The 18,709-nt window shown below is 54.3% G+C and overlaps 1 protein-coding gene across 1 annotated transcript; it reads left to right on the plus strand.

Annotated features, from left to right (window-relative positions):
* The first annotated feature begins 4,795 nt into the window (after positions 1-4,795).
* On the plus strand, positions 4,796-17,829 carry ANO7 (anoctamin 7). The gene is made up of 23 exons (XM_062583100.1): positions 4,796-4,909; positions 5,865-5,931; positions 6,370-6,527; positions 6,866-6,973; positions 7,449-7,585; positions 8,107-8,164; positions 8,546-8,656; positions 8,893-9,058; positions 10,270-10,360; positions 10,916-11,012; positions 11,737-11,880; positions 11,969-12,106; positions 12,489-12,587; positions 12,689-12,791; positions 13,961-14,072; positions 14,689-14,743; positions 15,036-15,133; positions 15,378-15,529; positions 16,145-16,350; positions 16,747-16,889; positions 17,078-17,168; positions 17,272-17,391; positions 17,635-17,829. Exons 1-23 carry the CDS (start codon positions 4,796-4,798, stop codon positions 17,728-17,730), a joined length of 2,664 nt encoding a protein of 887 aa, XP_062439084.1. The 3' UTR covers positions 17,731-17,829.
* The last annotated feature ends 880 nt before the right edge of the window (positions 17,830-18,709 follow it).

Genomic DNA, 18,709 nt, shown 5'->3' on the forward strand with positions numbered 1-18,709 from the left:
GCGGTCTGGCTGTGGGGGAATCGCTAAGGATGCGGGTTCACCTCATTCGCCTTTGTGCCTCCATCTGAGCTGCTCGGCCTGGGCTCCCTTTGTGCTCGGTGGTGGGTTGGGGTAATTCATCTTGTCCTCAAGGAAATGTGTATTTGGTTGGATGAATTGCTTTCTACACCCCATGGCTATAGGGGCTAATCTCTGTTGACTGTAAAAGTAGACTCAGCTGACTAGCTCATGCGTAGACCCCTGTGTCTTGGTGCCTACAGGACAAAGTCTCGTGCTGTTGCTTGTCAGGCGTGCAGTTGTTTCGCTAACAGGAGCTGGGGTGATGCTTCTACTTCTTGCTTATGCAAGGCCTTCACTGGGGAGCTGACCTGGGAAAAATTCACTGCTGCGCGATGAGAGGGGGAGCCGAGTTCTCTGCTGCTTTTCTGGGTTGCTGGGCGCACACCTGATGTGCGGATCCTTTGGCAAAGCTGCATCTCAGCTGGCTAGGAGTTGCTCCCACCATATGCCTGAGGTGCTCTGTGGGCTGCTGGCTGGCAGCATATCACGTGGTGGACAGCACTTTCCAACAAATGCCTGTGAGGCAAAATTGAGCTGAGCTTTTCCTCTCCCCTCCCTAAAGTAGAAACAATAGCAGTGACTCTTCTCTTGCACGTGGTAGATAAACGCAGTGCTTAAAGTTTCACTAACACCTCAAAATCATTGTGCCTTGGCCAGGTGAAAGACCTGGACCCACTGGAGCACAGGAAATCTGCTATTTCTCTTTTCTTCTCTGCAAAAGGTTGGCTCTTTGTGCTCTACAAGCTCTACCAAAATGCAACAGCTCTGTTTGCTCAGGGACATGCAAGTTCCCACCTCCAGCTCAAACAAAGGCAGGGCCTGCTAAAGGCAGCTCATAAGAAGGTACTGGAAACCTACTTCCCTTCTTCCCCCCTCCCCATGAGCTTTGTCCCTCTTATACGTATAGCCTGGCATTTCCCAAGACAGGAAACAGCCCTAAACCACGAGGTTAAAGCAATAACCTAGCGCTTTCCTGTCTCTAGAAACTCAAGGGAAAGCAGGAGGCAAAAGAGCCAAACCTAGAGCAGTAGTGCGGAAGGACCCTTTGGCGTTTCACCTTGCCGGTACTTGGTTTCCGTGTCCCAGGAAGAAACTCTGGAGTCCGACCACAGGGCAGCCGTGTGGTGTGAGTGCAGTGACCTGATATCAGGTAGGGCAGAAAAGCTGTGGTTTCTGATCCTGCTGCCTCTCGGCAAAGTGCAGGGCCAGGGATTTCGCTCTGGTTGAGCAAGGGTTATCAGATGTGATGAAGAGGGTCACAGGAGTGTCTGTTACACCAGCTGCTGTAAGCTCCTGGGTGGTAATCCAGCTTTTCAGTGGTTTGCCTTGTAACTACTTCACCACCACTTTCTTTCTCACTAGTGCCAAAGCAGGACCAATAAGTGCCTATTTAATGGACTGTCACAGGGATCAGCTGATGTTTTTATCACCGTCATCTTGCAGCAAGGCGCAGCTGCTGCTTGGGAAGGGGCTCTGATTCAAGACACTCCAGAAAGCTATTTCTGCAGTCACTTGCTTCGCAAAGATGCGTGCCCATGTGCTGCAGATGTCAAATCAGCTTCTGGGTGTGGTGGAGGCTTCTTAGAGGGTGTATTGGCCCTGAACTTTTCAGGATATTTGGATGCCAAAGAATCTGGCTCAAGGTGTGGAAATTTAGCCTGGATTATCCAGAGGTGCCTAGGGGATTTGGATGCTTGAAAGGGAAGTGGAAGTTGGCACCTGCACCCTCTGCCTGGCTTTGCAAGGCTCTGCCCTAATTTCTGAGCCTATTTGCATTTTTCCAGTTTGTGTGTTTGGCTGGAGCTTGTTGAGGCTCCCAAGTGCTTTGCAAGGTTTTTTTCCGCTGCCCTTTTGAAATGTTTTTCACAGCAAGGAAGCTCTCTGGTTGGAGGACAGAGGGGAAAAAGCTGGGGCTAGCAGTGAGGCTTTGAAGGTGACTGCCCCGCTGCTCGTCTCACGTGCCACGGCCAATCCAGAGCACAACAGGAATAAGGAGCATCGTCATTCCCCGGACTCTCCCGCTGTTTCCCTGGAGCGTGTGTTTTACTATGGGCTGCGCTGGCAGGCAACCTTTACTGTCTGTGTTGCTTTTTTCTTTAGGGCAAAGCCTGCAAATCTCCCTGAGTACTGGCAGCAGCAAAGACATGACGTAGCTGAAGTAAGCTTTGATCTCAAGTAATGCACCTTGGTTTAAAAATATCCTATATTTTGCAAACTGCAGACCTGCTTATTCCCCAGAATTTTGAGTACTCGCTGTTTTTGTTAATACAAGTGTCCCAGCCAAAGCTTAGCTCTTCTCAGAGAGCCTGAGAAATATTGTGGGCAGGCTGCAAGGGAACACAGGAAAATGTTACATCTCCTGGCATAATTGCAGTTTATCCTGGACACTCTCTTACGTGGGGCGATAAGGGCCTTAACAGAGGAGAGAACTTCATGCCCTCACCTGAGACCATAGCACCTGCAACAAACGGCCCCTCGCTTTTGAAACAGTTGCACTGGTTTTGCTCCGATGCTTTGCACAGTGGCCATCACCGTTCTGTGCCTCGGAGCACAAAACAGTGCGTACCGTCGTCACCATTAGCTTTGTGTTAGCTGCGGTCCCGAAGCGTGCCCTTTTCGTAGCAAGGGCCTCTCGTTAGTCGCGTCCTGCGGTTCATCGGTCGCGTGATGGATTTTCGCAGAGCAGCCACAGGGCCGGGTTCTCAGAAGTGACTTGGGATTTTTGATGAGCCCAGCTGGAGACATTTGGAATGGGCCTGGTGGGGCTGAGTGCTAATGTTCAGAAGCTCATGCTCTTCATGGAAGCTTTGTGTCTGTTTGTGGTCTAAAGCAGGAAAGGAGCATGTTTTATCTCCATACTAACTAGTCCTCAGTGTAGGAGTAGGAGATGCATCCTGTTTCCATGACTTCTTTGCTTTTGAGGAACTGTGTGGTGTTTTTATGCTTTTAGGTGAATTCAGGAGCTTTGTTCCTCGTGCTGTGTTGACATCCAGAAAAAGAAGCTCTTGTGTCAGAAAAGCTATTTTGGTACGGGTTGCCAGTGGCTTTTGCAGTGGTGTGTTTTGACCATGTTGCTCTTGGACCAGGCTTCTTGGTGCATTGAGATGCCAAGTGCTCATACAACTGTGCTGCTTTCTAGGGCGCTTCTAGCACAAACTGTGTGCAGCTACACTCGATGAAGGGGCCTTGTTGTAATCTGAAACAAACCAAAACCAAGCCTGCAACATTGCCATGATACAGTATGTCCTGGGAGGGGGTGGGGGGAGGAGTTGAAAGCATATGTATATTATATATACGTATGCTTTTGAACACCACTGTGGTGTAAAGTGAGCTATTAGTGACTCGAGGGTAAGCAAGAGTCACAGTTGTGTAGCAGGTACCCCTGAGAGCGTGGAATAGCACAGAAAAGAACTGGGCATTTTGTTCAAACACAGAATCTGAAACTTAAAGGAAATGGATTTCCCAAGGCAAGTCTCTTTTCTCCTTACCTGAATCTTTTCCAGCCTCCTTGTCTGGTTTCTGATAAAGCCGGAAAGAAATGGGGACGTTTAATCCACTGTATTACTGATAGAGCTGATTTCTCTGGCTGACATCCAGTTCTTGCTGCTGGCTGTACTGTTTGCAGATTCTCCCCAGCATCTTCGTAGTGTAGCTACCAGGTTAACTAAAACACAAACATCTGCATATAAGAGAACAAAATTGACCCAGCAGATCTCACCAGTGATCAACGACTGTCTTCCCAATAGCAAAATACATTAAAAAAGAACATGTGGAGGTCCCCAGGCTCCATTTTTAGGTAGAATGTGCATTAGAAGAGAATAATTTGTTCCATTTAATGCAGGTACCATGTTGTCTCTGCCTGGTTTTCATTAATACTAAATCAGTCAACAGCCTCTGTGATACAGTGTTGCTGCCAGCCGGAGTAAGTTAACAAGACTGATCTTCCCCTTCCCTGTGTGTACTGTGATTACTGTGGCATCCTCCTGGTCTGTCCACCTCTGCAAAGGCATCTTTTTTGCTTGTTACTGAAATCCTACGTGTCTGAGATGGTGCAAGGCATTGCGTGAGGTGGTTGTGTTCCTGTGTCTGCCACGTGTTAAGGATTTGAGGTGCTTGGCCAATGACTGGACCATATTTTGGGCCCCTGTCCAGGGAACAGGCTGTGGTAGAAGGGGGGATCCCTGGCTTTTGCGTCGCTGGGTCATGCTTGCTGGTGGACATGCCTTTGAGATAGATTGTTGTGTGGAGAGAGTCAAGAAAACTCCTTCTGTTGCAGTGCTGACTAGTGAAGAAAAAATGCAAGAAGAATGACATTTTCCTTACCAGCTCTCTGTTGGCTGAGCCTTACTCTGCCTTGACTGTGATGGAAACCACTTGGATGTGGTCTAGGTAGCAATGTGAGGAAAGGACATTGCTTTTAGCCTAGATGAGACTGCAGACCATTGATTTTGTTTGTTTATTTGTTTTCCACCTGGGAGCTTGCTTTAATGGTAATCAAAATTGGGTCCTGTGTTTCCAAGATCTCACAATACATGGGCAGGAGTTTCTGGCTGTGGGGCTGGTGGAGAAAAGAGCAAGACTTCTTGCGTCTCAAACATCAGGCCTCTGATACTATAAGGCTTCTTGGTCTTTCTTATAGGGGGGTGCTGTGGCTCATCTATGCCGTGCTGACGCACTTTCATTGTGTTGATATGCTCCTCAGTGACAGGAGGGACTAGTGGCGTGAAGGATTGACATGCAGCGGAGGAAGACCATGGATGATCTCCACAGCAGCCTGGTGGAACAGGATCAGAGTAGCAGAGGAGTCTACTATGGCAGTCTGAACAGGGAGTCTATTGAAATCTCCAAGGTAGGTGGCTGCGTCTCCTGTGGCAGCCAGGCCAGAGCCCCTTCGCTGCAGCTGCCACTGGGGGAATGGTCACGGGGCTGCTCCTGTGAAGGCCCTAGGAGGGTGTGGGACCCCAGGAGCTCTGGCATCCAAGGCCTGGAGCTGCCCTGCCACACTGAGGGTCTCCGCTCTACGCAGCCATTCCTGCTGTGTGGCTGCAGCATGTTTTTCAAGTGAAGACCTGGGAACCCTGAGCCATTCCTGTGGGTAGGAGAGATACCAGGACAGCTGCCGAAAGCGTGGGTTTGCCCTCTTAGGCCGGGACAATCCCCTGCCCGTGTTGTTTGTTCTGTACCTCTGGGCTGCCTGGCTGCTGGGCCCGGAGAGATGTCAGCAGAGCACGTGGGCCTAAGTAATGCAGAAAACTCAACCACTAAAGTAAAGTAAATACAATTTACCGCTAAAGTAAATACAAGAGCCTGCACGACTGGGACATGCAAGGTACCTTTCCACGTGGCCCAAATGCTGGAGGCACCGAGGAATCCCAATTCTCAAGGAATTTCTGGCTTGAAAGTCAGGCCTTATGTGCTTATGTAACTCTTTGTTTTGACCTCGAGTTACTTTTCCATCTACCCCAAATCAAGTTATGGCCTTTACTGATAGCAATTTTCAACGTTGAAAGCTCTGAACCTTAAAGTAGTATCAAAATATGATCTTCTGCATGGGGAAACTCACCCTTTGCCCTGTCCCAAATCCAGCAGAACTTTGCTATCCGGAGTCTTTGCATCCATGGGTTTGTAGGAGGAAGTCACCAGCCTTGCCAGCAGCCAGCACTTCTGCAGGGTGAACTACTGACTTGCTGAGCTGTGAGAGGGGTTGAAGGAAAGGCCCAGGCAAAGGGCAGGAGAAACACTCTAGCCAGACTAGCACTTTGGGAAGATCTTTACTCTTATTGCCCTGTATGCCTTATTTTTAGCTCAGTGACTCATCCCTGGAAAAGCGGAGCACTGACAATGTCTTCAGTGATGGTTGCACCAGGATAGGTGAGGGAGAAATTCTGATCTTTGAGGGACTATTTCTTTTCATCTTGACAAGGAGGATGTGGCTGCATGGGGCCTTCTGGGTTGGGAAGGGTGGGAAAAGGCCTCCAATCTCCATGGTTGGAGCTGGCATTAGCAAGTGCTGTTCATTGCAGTTGGTCCGTAGTCATGGTCCTAAACTCATAGCAGTAGAGTCTTACACCTTCCTGTTTCCCACACTAGAAACCCAAGTAAGGTGGCTAGCAGCCCTTTCTGGACCAAGCACTTTTTACCCTCTGCTCTTTGTTTTACTCACAAAACAAATGCCCGGCTGTGTCTTTGCACCGAGTCCTGTGCTAGTGGTGCAGCAGATGGACAAGAAGGATGAGGATGGATCTAAGAGTTCTACCTCCCACCCTGCCCAGCTGTGGTGTGGGCATGAGCTCTGTTTTCTTGCTGCAGACTTTGTCCTTGTGTGGGAAACAGTTCCCCGGGAACTCGTTAAGCAGAAGGACAGCAGTGAGAACAGGGGTGTACGGGAGAGATCTGCCATTATCCACAGGACCTGGCGGAAGAAGTTCCTGGACAAGCTTCTTGATGCTGGGATCCATATGGAAAAGGTACCTGGGGACTTGACCTCAGTTTCTCTCCCATGTGTTAACCACAGCCTTGCTCTGGAAGTCAGGAGAGGGCGTGCCAGCACTGTGTCCACGTTCCCAAGAGGCTCCTGCTGGGAGCCCAGGCCCAGCTGGGAGCAGAGCAGGAAAGCAAGGGTGCTGAAGGCAGTGCAGGATGTGGCACAGGCTCGTGCTATACTCTGTGGGGGCTGGGAGGGTCAGTTCTGCTGGCACAGGGCCACTGGGCTAATCCGGACTGGCAGAGCTGCCTCAGGTGAAACCCACGGAGACCTGTGCCAGTGTCACCACGGCCTCCTCTCTGCTGTGGTTGCCCCTCACAGCACACTAGCCACGTAGAGAAGAAAGTGGTGCATTACCTGCTGCTGAGCGCACCCTGGAGCGTGCTCTGCTACTACGCTGAGGAGCTCCAACTCCGCCTACCGCTGCAGGTGAGGTGCTGAGCCACCATGGGCTGTGGTGTCTGGGGCCCAATGCTTTTCGGAGGTGCACAGTGTCTCCAGCACTCCCAGCTACACAAATCCTCTGGGCTGCAGGCTAGCAGGGCACCTCGCTGCGGTGAGCCACTGTGAGGGATTTACTGTGAGGGGTATGCATCCTCCTCACTTTCTAGTGGGTCCAGCACTCCCCAGTACCTTTCACAAGACTTGTCCTGTGCAAGTCTGTTGGATCCCACCTCAAATCCCTTCTGAACTTTTTGTCCAGCACCCTGTCAGCTCCTCTGTTTCCATCCCTTGTCCCCAAAGTATAGGCTTCAGTGTTCATCGAAGCCTCCCAGTGTGTTCTTCATCTTTTCTGTCCCATGCTTGGAGTCAAGTCCAAGCTATCTTGTTACCGAGAGTCGAGTTTGCTGCTATCTTGTTACCACTCCATCCTCCTCCTGAGATTTTTGCCCCCCATGTTCAGGCCCTGCCAAACCAGGCCTCCAACTGGTCAGACAGAGTCCTGGGGAGGCTAGGGATCTGCAACATGATGGCTGAAGAGGTTCCCAACCTGCCACTGGACTACTACACCTGCCAGTTCAAGGTGAACAAGCTGCAATGGTAAGAGCCCCAGGAGAGCGAGTGTTGGCTGTTTCTCCGACTGCTCGCTCTTTCTCCGTTTGGAATTGGACTCCTTCCTCCCGTATGTGAACAATGAGGCTTGTGCACTCTTGAGAGAGCCTGTAACTCCTAGGACAGCTTTACCACTCTTCCCTGACACGCCGAAGGACGTGTCCATTTGGCTGTGTGGCAGCAGCTGCTCGGTTGCGCTGGCTACAGATGTGATATGACCCTGCCGAGGAGAGGAGCCCTGATCAGAGGGAAGCACGCAATCACTAACGGGATGGGGGCTGCAAAGCTGGTGCGTGTGTCCAAAGAGCACTGCTGAGCAGTGGCGGTAGCTGGCAGAGGAGTCGTGCCTGCCAGAACTGTACCTTGCCTGCCACCCTGCCCTGCCAGGGTGGTGGTGTGATCGGGAGACCTGAGGGAACAAGGGAGCAGAGCAGCTCGTTGAGTCAGTGCTGTGCCTGCAGACCTCGCCCAGTGAGTCCATCCCGAGCTTCTCCTCTGTTTGGTTTCAGGTTCCTAGGGAGTGACAAACAGGATACCTTCTTCTCCACCACCCAGCGGCAACAAATTGTGAGTATATCGTGTACTAGAGCTGTAACTGCCTCTCTTCCCTGGTCTCAGATGGGCTGAAGGGGTCTGAGGGAGAAATGCTGTGAACATGTATGTTGTCACTGGTAAAAAGTAGGTGTCGAAGGCAAATGCCTGTTGGCATGATGTGGATTGCTGTATGCAAAGAACTACAGAGGGGAAAGGGCATGAGTAGAAGCCCTCTCTACTGGTCGGTGTTCAGGGGGAAGAAGGTGACTACGTTTCTGAGACTCAGGCTTGGAGGCAGTAGCCAAAAAGCAGCTCTCCCTCAGCGGGTGTTGCAGAGCCTTCTCCCCATCATGGGACTGGTTGTGTGAACTTAGCTGCAGCCCTACTCATCTTCTCTTGCTTTGCCCTGACCAGCTCTATGAGATTCTGGCAACGACACAGTACGGCCACTCCAAGGAGAGAGAGGTTGGGGTGGACTGGCTGCTGAGCGAGAACGTCTTCACCGCTGCATTCCCACTGCACGATGTAAGCTATGAGCCAGCTCCCCTGTTCTGCAGCGCTGGTGAGATCAGCCTGGGAGAAGGCAGGACAGGGCCATGCAGGGCATCCGGACACTTGTTGTGGCCTTGTTCAGGGCCAGTTAAAGAAAGGGGGCAAGCAGAGGCCTCTTCTGAGGCTAGCCAGCCTCTGTGATGGGATCCAGCACTCTAAACCAGTCTCGCCTCTGCTTCACCTTGCTCATGCCATGAGTCTCCCTGCAGGGTCCTTTCAAGGTCCCACCGGAGGAACCAGCTCCCAGCAGCCTCAACCAGCGCCAAATCCTCTACCAGTACTGGGCCAGCTGGAGGAAATGGTACAAGTACCAGCCGCTGGATCACATCCGCAAGTACTTTGGGGAGAAGGTTGCTTTCTACTTTGCCTGGCTTGGTGAGTCCTGTATGCTCCAGAGCAGCCCTCAGAGCTCAGGTGGGCCAAGGTCTTTCACTGCCAGGAAAAGGCCCCTCACATGACCTGCTGAGGTCTCCCATGTGATGCTGTCCTTCCTGTTTATGGCTTTAGCCAAAGAATCAACCTTTATTGATTCTTCCTCCTAGCTGCTCTCAGCTATGCTGGCTCTTACTGACTCTGTATTAGTGTCTCTCTCGCTGGTCTGCAGGTCCTGGTGACCATCTAGCTCTTCCCTGGCATCTCTAGGCTCATCTTGGGAGCCTCCTGGTGGGTCTGTGCAAGAAGCAGAGTGAGCACCTTTTGATGGTACCTGTCTTGAGGTTGCTCATCAGTGCTAGTGGGCTGGCAGCTACCTCTGACATCCCTGCACTGGCCTTGAGCTGTCTCCCTTTGGTGTTGAGAGAGGTCTGGCGTAGGGGATGTGTTGGAAATGAGAGCACTCAAGAGAACAGCAGCTTGCACAAGAAAGGTTCTGTTGGCCTCCTGGAGAGGAACTACCAGAGACAGTGCTAGTGGGCTCTGATACGGTGGGAGGCAGCTCCCGTCTCCCCTGTGCTGAGGTTGCAGCACTCTCTCTGGATGCCCTCCGGCTTTAACGACTGCGACTTACGGGACCAGTGAGCTGGCCATGCCAGCACAGGCTTCACACAGCAGCTCACATCATAGAGACTAGCCAGAGCCTGGCAGATACTTTGCCAGCTCCAGGGTCATGCTCAGATCCTCCAGGCTCTGTGAGGTTTTAGGCTGGTGGCATGCAGGGTTCACGGGCAGCAATCGTCCTCCAGCTTGGTGCAGTTTCATGGCTCCCACACAAGGCTTAATTTTCTGAGGTCCTCAGCTGTACCTGCACACTCCAGTGGTATGCCCCAGTGCCTGAATACATCCAGGTTCAAATTCAAGCATGACTTTTCTCTGGGCCACAGGAAGGGCTGTTGATGCTCAGGATGCACTTTGCACTCTGAAGGGTGGCAAGGGGCTGTCAGAGCTGTTTCTTTGCAGCTGTGCTGGGCAATAGTGTCCTGAGAGCAGGCCATGAAGACAAGCTTGCAGGTGGCTTCCTTCCCATGTAGCCTGACAAGGAGAAATGTTCCATCTATAATTGTAGCTACCCTTAGCTCAGAGCCAAAGCATGCTGGCCTCTGTGGAGACCCATGGCATTTGCACTCTGAGTCTTCTTCCTCTCCCTCCAGGCTTCTACACAGGATGGCTCCTGCCTGCAGCAGTTATGGGGACAATGGTGTTCATAGCAGGCATTTCCCTGATGTTTGATGACATACCTTCGTAAGTGCCCACTGATCTCCCCGCTCACCCGTTCCCCTGGCCTTCTCCAAACAGACCAACCATGGCAGGCACGTTCTTAGCTCCTGGAGTAGGCCATTTGGGCCAGAGAAGTGTATCTACCCAGAGGCAGTCATGCTTTCTGGTTGCCAGAGCAGCTCTGTAGCTCTGAGTGCAGAAGTTCTGGTGAATGATTCATTAGGAGCAGGGGGAGAAGTGGAAAAAGTGGCACAGCCCAACAGCGTATGCTTTGGCCTCCCTGGAATACACTGGAGAGACAGTTTGGGTAGGTTTCAGCAGCCCGATGTGCCTGGCTGGGGTGCCATCAGCTGCTGGGTCCAGGCTAACCCTTGGCACCCCAAGTCCTGACTTAAACGAAAGAGAGGAAACTTCCCATGTTGAGGAGGAACACTGGCTGGCATTGCCGCTCAGCTTGGGGCTGAGCTCCAGAGCCCATCCCTGACTGCCTGCCAGGAGGAGCAAGGTACCCGGAGCCGGGAGGCTGTGGGAGAGGCTGAGCCATGGCAAGCTACTTGCTGCTCTTTCTTTTACTCATAGACAGGAGATCTGTGAAAGCAAAGAGCAATACAGGATGTGTCCCCTCTGCAAGTCTTGTCCCTACTGGCATCTCTCCAGCATCTGCAAAATGTTTAAGGTGGGATCTGGGCTCCATAGAGGCATGTAGGGCAGCTTGGGACCAGAAGTGGATTTCTGCATTCTCCTTTTAGCCTGTACCTGGCTGCAGGGGGTGCTCTGTCTCCAGCAAGGCCAAAGCTGGGAGGGTGCTGGGTGCCTGCAAGGCAGATCTGCTCTTGGAAGCCCTGAGATTTGCCCTCCTCACCCCAGCTGATGTTAGAGCATTTCCCAACATATTCACCTACCACCATTCCATTCTGTGTTTCCCCACCAGCTTCTCCTTCTTGGCCCCTGCTGCCCTGATGCTTCCTGCTTGTCTTCCCACCTTTCTGCACTGGTGGAGTCTCCCCCCTGGCCCTACTCCCATCTTTCCCCATTGCTAGGGGACACCAAGCATGCTGGTACTCAGGCTGCCTGGTGCAAGGAGAGACCATGCTCTCACATTGTGCTTCTCTTTCATACTCACATGTGGAGATGAGGTGCAGTCCTACATTAATTGCGTGGGCAAAATGGAGTGGGAGCATGTACCTCTGTGTGCCAACCTCCCTCATTCTCGGGGTCACTCGGAGCCACCTGTGTCACAGGGATCCCAAGTCCTCCTGGGTCCTCAGGTGCTGCTCACACAGCAACACCAGTCAGTAGGAGCTGCCCTACAGTGTGCTTTGGCCAAATTAGACCTGTAGGACGGCAATTACTGCCGGGCCAGTCCTTTCCCTCCCTCACACCCCTGCTCTGCCCCATAGGCAGGCCGTCTCTTTGACCACGGTGGGACCATCTTCTTCAGCATTTTCATGTCCTTGTGGGCGGTGATGTTCCTGGAGTACTGGAAGCGGACGAACGCTACCCTGGCACACCGCTGGGACTGCTCCGACTTTGAGGACATTGAGGTAGGGGTCTGGCTGTTTGCAATGAATCCCAAAACAACATTGACTAAAACCACTGGATGCCTTTAACACCTTTTCCCCTCTTTCCTAGGAGCGGCCACGGCCCCAGTTCACTGCCATGGCTCCCATGACAATAATAAACCCTATTACTGGGGCAGAGGAGCCATATTTCCCCAAGCACAGTCGCAATCATCGGGTTTTGGCTGGGTCGATGGTCATTATAATGATGGTAAGATCACAGGAGACCGGAACAGCAGCTCAGGTGGCTGGCAGGGTTGAACAGATGTTTGTCCCAGGGCAGTGGGATGTGGTTGAACGGGATCAGTTTGTATTTTTTTTTAAGAGGACGGGGGGTAAGCTGGGGATGCAGGTGGTCTGAACAGGAGTGTCCCTGTGCCCCCGTCCAGCCTGGGCTGTCATGGAGCACCACGGTTCTGTTATGAGCACGTGTCCCTGCTAGCTCAGGGGCCACCTTCCTGCTGCCCTGGCTCAGCTGTGTGCCCTGGACCTCCCTTGTAGCTGCTAATGTCTCAGGGATAGTGCCGAGGTTTTTATCACCAACACAAGCTGTGGTCCTTGCTGTAGCTCCCTCACACCCAATCTGTTTGCAGATTGCCATAGTGATGATGTTCGTGGTGTCCGTTATCCTGTACCGGGTGGTTGTTGCCATCCTGCTCTCCAGCTCAGGGTACTTCCGGTTTGTGGCTTCGGTAAGATGTGGCCAGAGCTGCTCCTGGATTGAGCAGATCTGCTTTTTTTTGCTGTGTATGTTGGCCTCACTTTTGTACTCTCCGTGTTGCTTTTCCTGTAGGCATCTCGTATTGCTAGCATCACAGGCTCTGTGGTGAATCTGTTCTTCATCCTCATCCTCTCCAAGATCTATATTTCACTGGCTCATTTCCTCACCAAGTGGGGTAAGCTGGCATATCCTTCACAAAGGAATGTGAATCCTTAAAACCCAATTCCCTTTTGCCCTTTGCACGATAGCAAGACCCAAGAGAGTGTGAGCTCCTGCTGCTCCCGTCACGAGAGACCAGCACCACTTTGTGAGAGGTGCAAGAAGGTCGGGCCTCTGTGAGCAGCCTGGCCTGGGCTGCTGAAGTGGGAGCTGCTCGGAGGACAGTCGTCATCAGGGCTAACCGTAGCAAGACCAAAGGACAGTCACTTGGACGGGGGAGGGAGATGGAAGAGCTCAGGAAAGACGGATATAAGGCAGGGGGAGCAGGGAGAGACCCCAGCACACCCAGGCTTCGTGAGACAACACTCGTTGAGGGCTGACGAGGGTCCTGTGAGCCAGACGGTGATGCAAGGGAGCAGCCTTTAAGGGCAAAACAACCAAAATAGCAACTGTAGTGCTGAGATGCAGTCTCAGAGTGAAGGCTGGCTGATGCTGGGAAGGAAGACAGCTGAGGAGGAGATCAGGGGAAGTGAGACCTCTAAAGGGCTTTGACACCTAGAAGGAAAGAGTTCAGGCTTTAACTTCTGCTCAAGATTTTCTGTTTTGGGGGATGAAAACCAGCAAACTGACTTTTGGGGCTTGGGGGAAAAAGCACGGAGTATTTTAGCTGTGTTTAATATGATAGAAAGCCTGTTTGTGTTGAGGGCAGGGAGAGAGAACTATATTTTTGTGAAAAGCGCACGGGTGGAGTGAAAGCATCTCAGGATCATTTGGATTTTCTTGTAGAAAACACTCTGATTTTTCCCGGCATGAATAAAATTTAGGAAGTAGATCCACACAGGCCTTTTCTAAAGAGAGAGAATGGGAGAGAGGGAAAGCCCGTCGGGAAGGACTTCCTTTGTCCGGATGTTGCCTCTGCAATGGGGCTGATCCGTGTGGGTCGTGGCCCCCGGGTGTTTCTGGACTCCTGCAGCGGGCTGTGGATGTGCGGAGCAGGTTTCGGTGTTAACTGCGGCGAGACGTTGGGACTTTGTGGCTACCGCTGGGCTCTGAGAGGTTTTCCGGAGTTTAGCTCGTAGGAGCGACTTCGGCGGTGATGCGGGAGAGCTGCGGGGTCAGCGCGTGGCAGCCCGCAGAGCCGGGTGGGCCGGCAGCGAGCCGCTCTGTGCGCTTCCCGCTTTTCAGAGATGCACCGCACCCAGACCAAGTACGAGGACGCCTTCATCTTCAAAGTGTTCGTCTTCCAGTTTGTCAACTTCTACTCCTCTCCCGTTTACATCGCCTTCTTCAAGGGCAAGTAAGGCCTTTGGGGGAAGAAGGGGACTTCTCCACCTGCCCTACATGTCGGGGAACAGCCTGTTCCCACCTGTGTCCTCTCCTGCCGGGCACTCCAGGCTCTTGGGTTTTGCAGTGATGGGGACATGTCCTTGTAGAGCTGAAGGGAAGCTGGAGTGCTACTGCCATCTTCGGGCAAGGAGCACCACGGCAGGGACAGCCAGTCCTCCCCAGCCTGCTGGGTGCCCATGGGAGCCCTTGGAGGGCTTCTAGGGGGTGCAGGGCAACCAGGAGCCCTTCTCCTTCGAGGAAACACAGTCAGGCCCTTTGCCCTCCCTTGGAGAAGGAGAAGAGGGGTCCGAGTGCACCGGGAAAAGCCAAATGTCCGTCCTTCCTTCTGCGTCCGCTTTGTTGTGTTTAGGGCTGTTTGGATGAGCGGGGCTGCGGCACAGCAGAAAGGTAGGGGTAGGACTGAGCTTTTCTCCTGAGCCCAGCTAACTCCCAGGACTGCTTTGGATGTGTCAGTGGACTCCAGAGTCTTACGGAGAATGGGAAGCATCTGCAGCAGATAGGAGCAAAATGGGGAGAAGAAGGGGGAGGGGGTTCTTGGGCTTATGTCTCTGTCCCGGCTTGCACAGGTTTGTTGGCTACCCTGGGAACTACGTGAACTTTCTGGGGGTCCGCAATGAGGAGGTGAGCATTGCGCAGGGAAGGGGGGAGTTGGCAGTGCCCCCCCACCCCCCAAAGAACAAGGCTCCTCGCTGGGACGCGGGCACCTCTCCTCGTGAGCTCCCTACCCGCTGGGTGTCCCTGAGCTGCAGCCTGTCCCCTGTGGGACTGCAGTCTCAGGCTGGAGCTGGTGCTCCCTGGTGGGTACCTTCCCATGCTCAGGGTCTTCTGCTGGGGTTGGAGGGGAGTCCCGAGGCTGGGCTCTTCTGCCTGCTGGACCTGGCTCGCTGAAGGGGCCCTTGCTCTGCCCGTGCAGTGCAGTCCAGGTGGGTGCCTCATCGAGCTCGCCCAGGAGCTGCTCATCATCATGGTGGGGAAGCAGATCATCAACAACATGCAGGAGGTGGTCATCCCGTGAGTACGCAGCCCCGCGGGAAGCGGGCCAGGCGATGGGAGCCAGCGTGGCCGTCCCCGTTGCCACACTGAGGGCACGATGGTGGGGGAGGAGGCTCCGTCTGAGCACAGGGCAAGCCATGAGCACGAGCAGCACGTGGCTCCTGGGCACGGGCGCGCTGTCCCTGGCAGTTCAGTGCCCGGCATGCGGGCAGCCCCGCAGCTGGCTGCGGAGTGGGCAACAGACCTTCTCGTGTCTCTTCAGGAAACTGAAGTGTTGGTGGCACAAACACAGGCTTGACTCTAGCAAGAAGCCGAGCAAGGAGGGGGCATCGGTCCAGGCAGATGAGGCGCCCTGGGAGAAGAACTACCAACTGCTGGTGTTCGAGGGGCTGTTTGATGAATACCTGGAGATGGGTAGGAACCCAAAGCCTGGCCTCGGGGTGGGGAAGGGTGTTGGGGTCAGCCTGGCCACTGGGATGTTGGCACATGAGGATAGGAGCAAGTTGTAGTGGGAGAGGAAGAGCAGCAGGGGGGGGCACATGCATCTCCTGCGTGCCTGCCCCCAGGAAGGCTGTGGAGAAGCTCCCCGGAGGACTGGCAGCCTTGAAGTGAGGGACCCACTGTGGGAGCTTTCCTCCCTCTCCCTGAAGAACGTGAGGAATAGCAAGGAGGCAGTGGGACAGGAAGCCTCCAACTTGGACTAGGCTTCACCTTGGAGCCCAGCCCAGGCTGTTCCATGTGGTGGCTTCCTCTGCTTGGAGGAGGTTCTCCTTCCTTGCCTGCTTTCTCACAGTGTCTCCCAGCACCAGTGGGTTTAACCCTTCCCTGGTGGGGCCTTGGCTTTGTGCAAGGGTAGCTGGGGGCCCCAGAGGGTCTTGCAAAGGGGGGTGGGGGACCTCTGGGCAGCTCTGGGTGCTGGTGAGGTGGGAGTTGGTGGGAAAAGGGGGTGGGAGTTGAAGCTGCAGTCGTTGTTGCCACCTCTCAGCACCATCTGCCCCTCCCTCCCTTCTCCTCTTCCTCCTGTGCCAGTCATGCAGTTTGGCTTCATCACCATCTTCGTGGCGGCCTGTCCTCTGGCGCCCCTCTTCGCCCTGCTCAACAACTGGGTGGAGATCCGCCTGGATGCCCAGAAGTTGGTCTGTGACTACCGGCGGCCTGTGGCCGAGCGGGCGCAGGGCATCGGCATCTGGTTCTACATCCTGGAGGTCATCACTCACCTGGCCGTCATCAGCAACGTACGCCGGCACTGGGCTTGGCGGGCGCTGCGGCCCGGGCAGGGTGGCTGCAAGCGGCCACAAGTAGGAGAATTGGGGAAAATCTCGCTTGGCCGCTGCAGGAAGCTCCCGAGGGTGGCTCTGCCTTTGCAGGAGGTGCCGTGAACGATGGCACGCTGTCACCCTTCCGGGCGCGCAGCCTTGCTCGGATTTAATTGAGGGGCAAGCGCAGGGCACGGCACTGTTAGCAGCAAGCAGCCGTTGAAGACGAAGCAGTGTTCGGGTCCGGTTCCTCTAGCTGAGGACGAGGAGAGGCAGGCCCGGGGCAGCACGGGCGCGCAGGAGGTTTTGCCAATGGGGCTGAGGCGTCCCTCAGGCTGCAGGAACCTGCCTGAAGCAAGTCTCTGCTCCTCCCAGGCGTTCCTCATCGCCTTCACTTCGGATTTCCTGCCCCGGACGTACTACGAGTACATCTACGACAGCAGCCTGCGCGGCTACGTGAACTTCACCTTGGCGTACGCGCCGTGGGACTTTGTGCAGCACAACAACACCACGTGCAGGTAGGAGTCCCCCGTCCCGCTTGTCTGGCGCCGTGTTTGCTCAGGCTCGTCTTAGCGGTTCTCTGCCCGTGTCGCCTCCGTGCAAGCGGTTGGTTGAGCCTTTAGCCAGGTGCAGGTTGTCCACTTGCTCTCCTGAGGTCCTGGGGGCCGTTGCTCACCCCAGTAATGACTCTGTATTGCTCCCGCAGGTACAGGGCATTTAGAGACCAGGACGGCAACTTGTCTTCGACTTACTGGCACCTGCTAGCCATACGCTTGGGCTTCATCATTGCATTTGAGGTATTGCTGGCTGCCGACTTGCGCAGGGTGGCTCAGGGCTGGTGCTGGCGGAGCGCGGACGTGCCGGCTCTGCTATAACTCGTGCCTCTCCTCTCCGCTGCAGCACGTGGTTTTCTTTATCGCACGTATAATTGAGTTGGTGGTACCTGACATCCCCGAGTCGGTGGAGGTCAAGGTGAAGCGTGAACGGTATCTGGCCAAGGAAGCCCTGGCTGAGAACAAGGTGCGCTGCCCCGGCTTGTCGACAGCGAGCCCGGCCCGAGCCGGTCTCCGTGAGCGCGCGCGCTGCCCCTGGCTCGGAGCCCTGCCTCTGTGCGAACTGGTCGCGCGGCTGCAGCTGGCTGCTCCTCCTCCTGCCACCTTGCTTTGAACCAGCTTAGACATACGGGCTACAAGACAGCCCGGACAGGAGCCGGAGCAGGAACTCGACTAACACGAACACCGACTTCCTTTTCCTTTGACCCAGGCCCTTTTAGAAAGACGAGACACAAGAAGCAAGGCCAATATCTTGGATTCGACAGCAACCAGGGACTGGGAAACTGAGCAGGACCAAAGCAAGTAAGAGATGCAGCACGTCCCGAGGCCCCTGGCCTGTGCCGAGACCAAACTGTTTCCCACCCTGCTCCTCCTTGGGACAACCTTGAGCCGCAGATTGCACGTGAGCCCTCCCTGCTTGGCTGGAAGAGGCCTGTTCCACCACGTGGGCGTTTTAGGAAGGCTGCTGTTAGAAGTGGCAGGGGGTGGGGGGGGCGCTAGCTCTAGGTATTTATCCAAGTTTGTACTGTTACGGTAAGTTAAATCCACTGCTGTGTAACCGAACTAAGTGAATTAAAGGTGGCTGGACGCACAGGGGTCCTGGGCTGGTGCTGCTCACCAAGGGCGCTCAGCTAGCAAAGCGAGCGCTTTGGCTGCTAGGTTCATCAGTCCAGCGGGGCGCTGAGCTTGCCTCCTTTGGGCTGAGTGAGCTTAGGGCTGCGCTTTTCTGGAGAGGCCATTGCTTCCCCTGCCTGTCGTACTGGGTGTTTACCTGTAACGAGGACTGGAGATGGCAGGTTTGCTTGGGCCAACGCTAGCAGTTAGCTATATCAGGAAGGGCTGAGCTGCTGCTGGGAGATGAAGGGCTCCGGAGGCGCTATGGGAAGCTTAGAGGTGAGCTGTGACCCAGCTGAGAGGGAAAGGCGCCTGCGTGCAGTGTTGCTGGTAGAGCCCAGCAGCCTGGCAGCCCTGGCTGGTGCGTGTTGGGCAGTAGTGGTAGATGCAGGAGGCAGGTGAGAGGGTCTGCAGGCGCATGCCTTGGTGCTACACAGCAGAGGAGCAAGCACGAGGGACACCTGCCAGGGTCTCCTTCTCCTCTCCTACACTGACAGCACCACCTCACCCAGGTGCTTGCAAAAAGACACCTTACTGTGAGGCTGGTGCTGTTTCCCCCACTGCTGGGCCCTTGTGACGACCCTTGAGCCAGCTGCTTCTGGCGTTAGGTCCTCCTCCGCAGGGGTGTACAGCCGCAGCACAAGGGCATGTGTGCAAGCTGGAATGCCTCA

Source organism: Rhea pennata, chromosome 9 (genome assembly GCF_028389875.1).
Source record: "Rhea pennata isolate bPtePen1 chromosome 9, bPtePen1.pri, whole genome shotgun sequence".
NCBI classification, from domain to species: Eukaryota; Metazoa; Chordata; class Aves; order Rheiformes; family Rheidae; genus Rhea; species Rhea pennata.

Bases quoted from the DNA above. Each gene is read 5' to 3' on its own strand.
- ANO7 (XM_062583100.1), top strand. From the start codon at position 4,796: ATGCAGCGGAGGAAGACCATGGATGATCTCCACAGCAGCCTGGTGGAA. The intron at 8,165-8,545 runs GTGAGTATATCG...TGCCCTGACCAG, and splicing joins CCACCCAGCGGCAACAAATT to CTCTATGAGATTCTGGCAAC. The intron at 10,361-10,915 runs GTAAGTGCCCAC...TTTTACTCATAG, and splicing joins ATGTTTGATGACATACCTTC to ACAGGAGATCTGTGAAAGCA.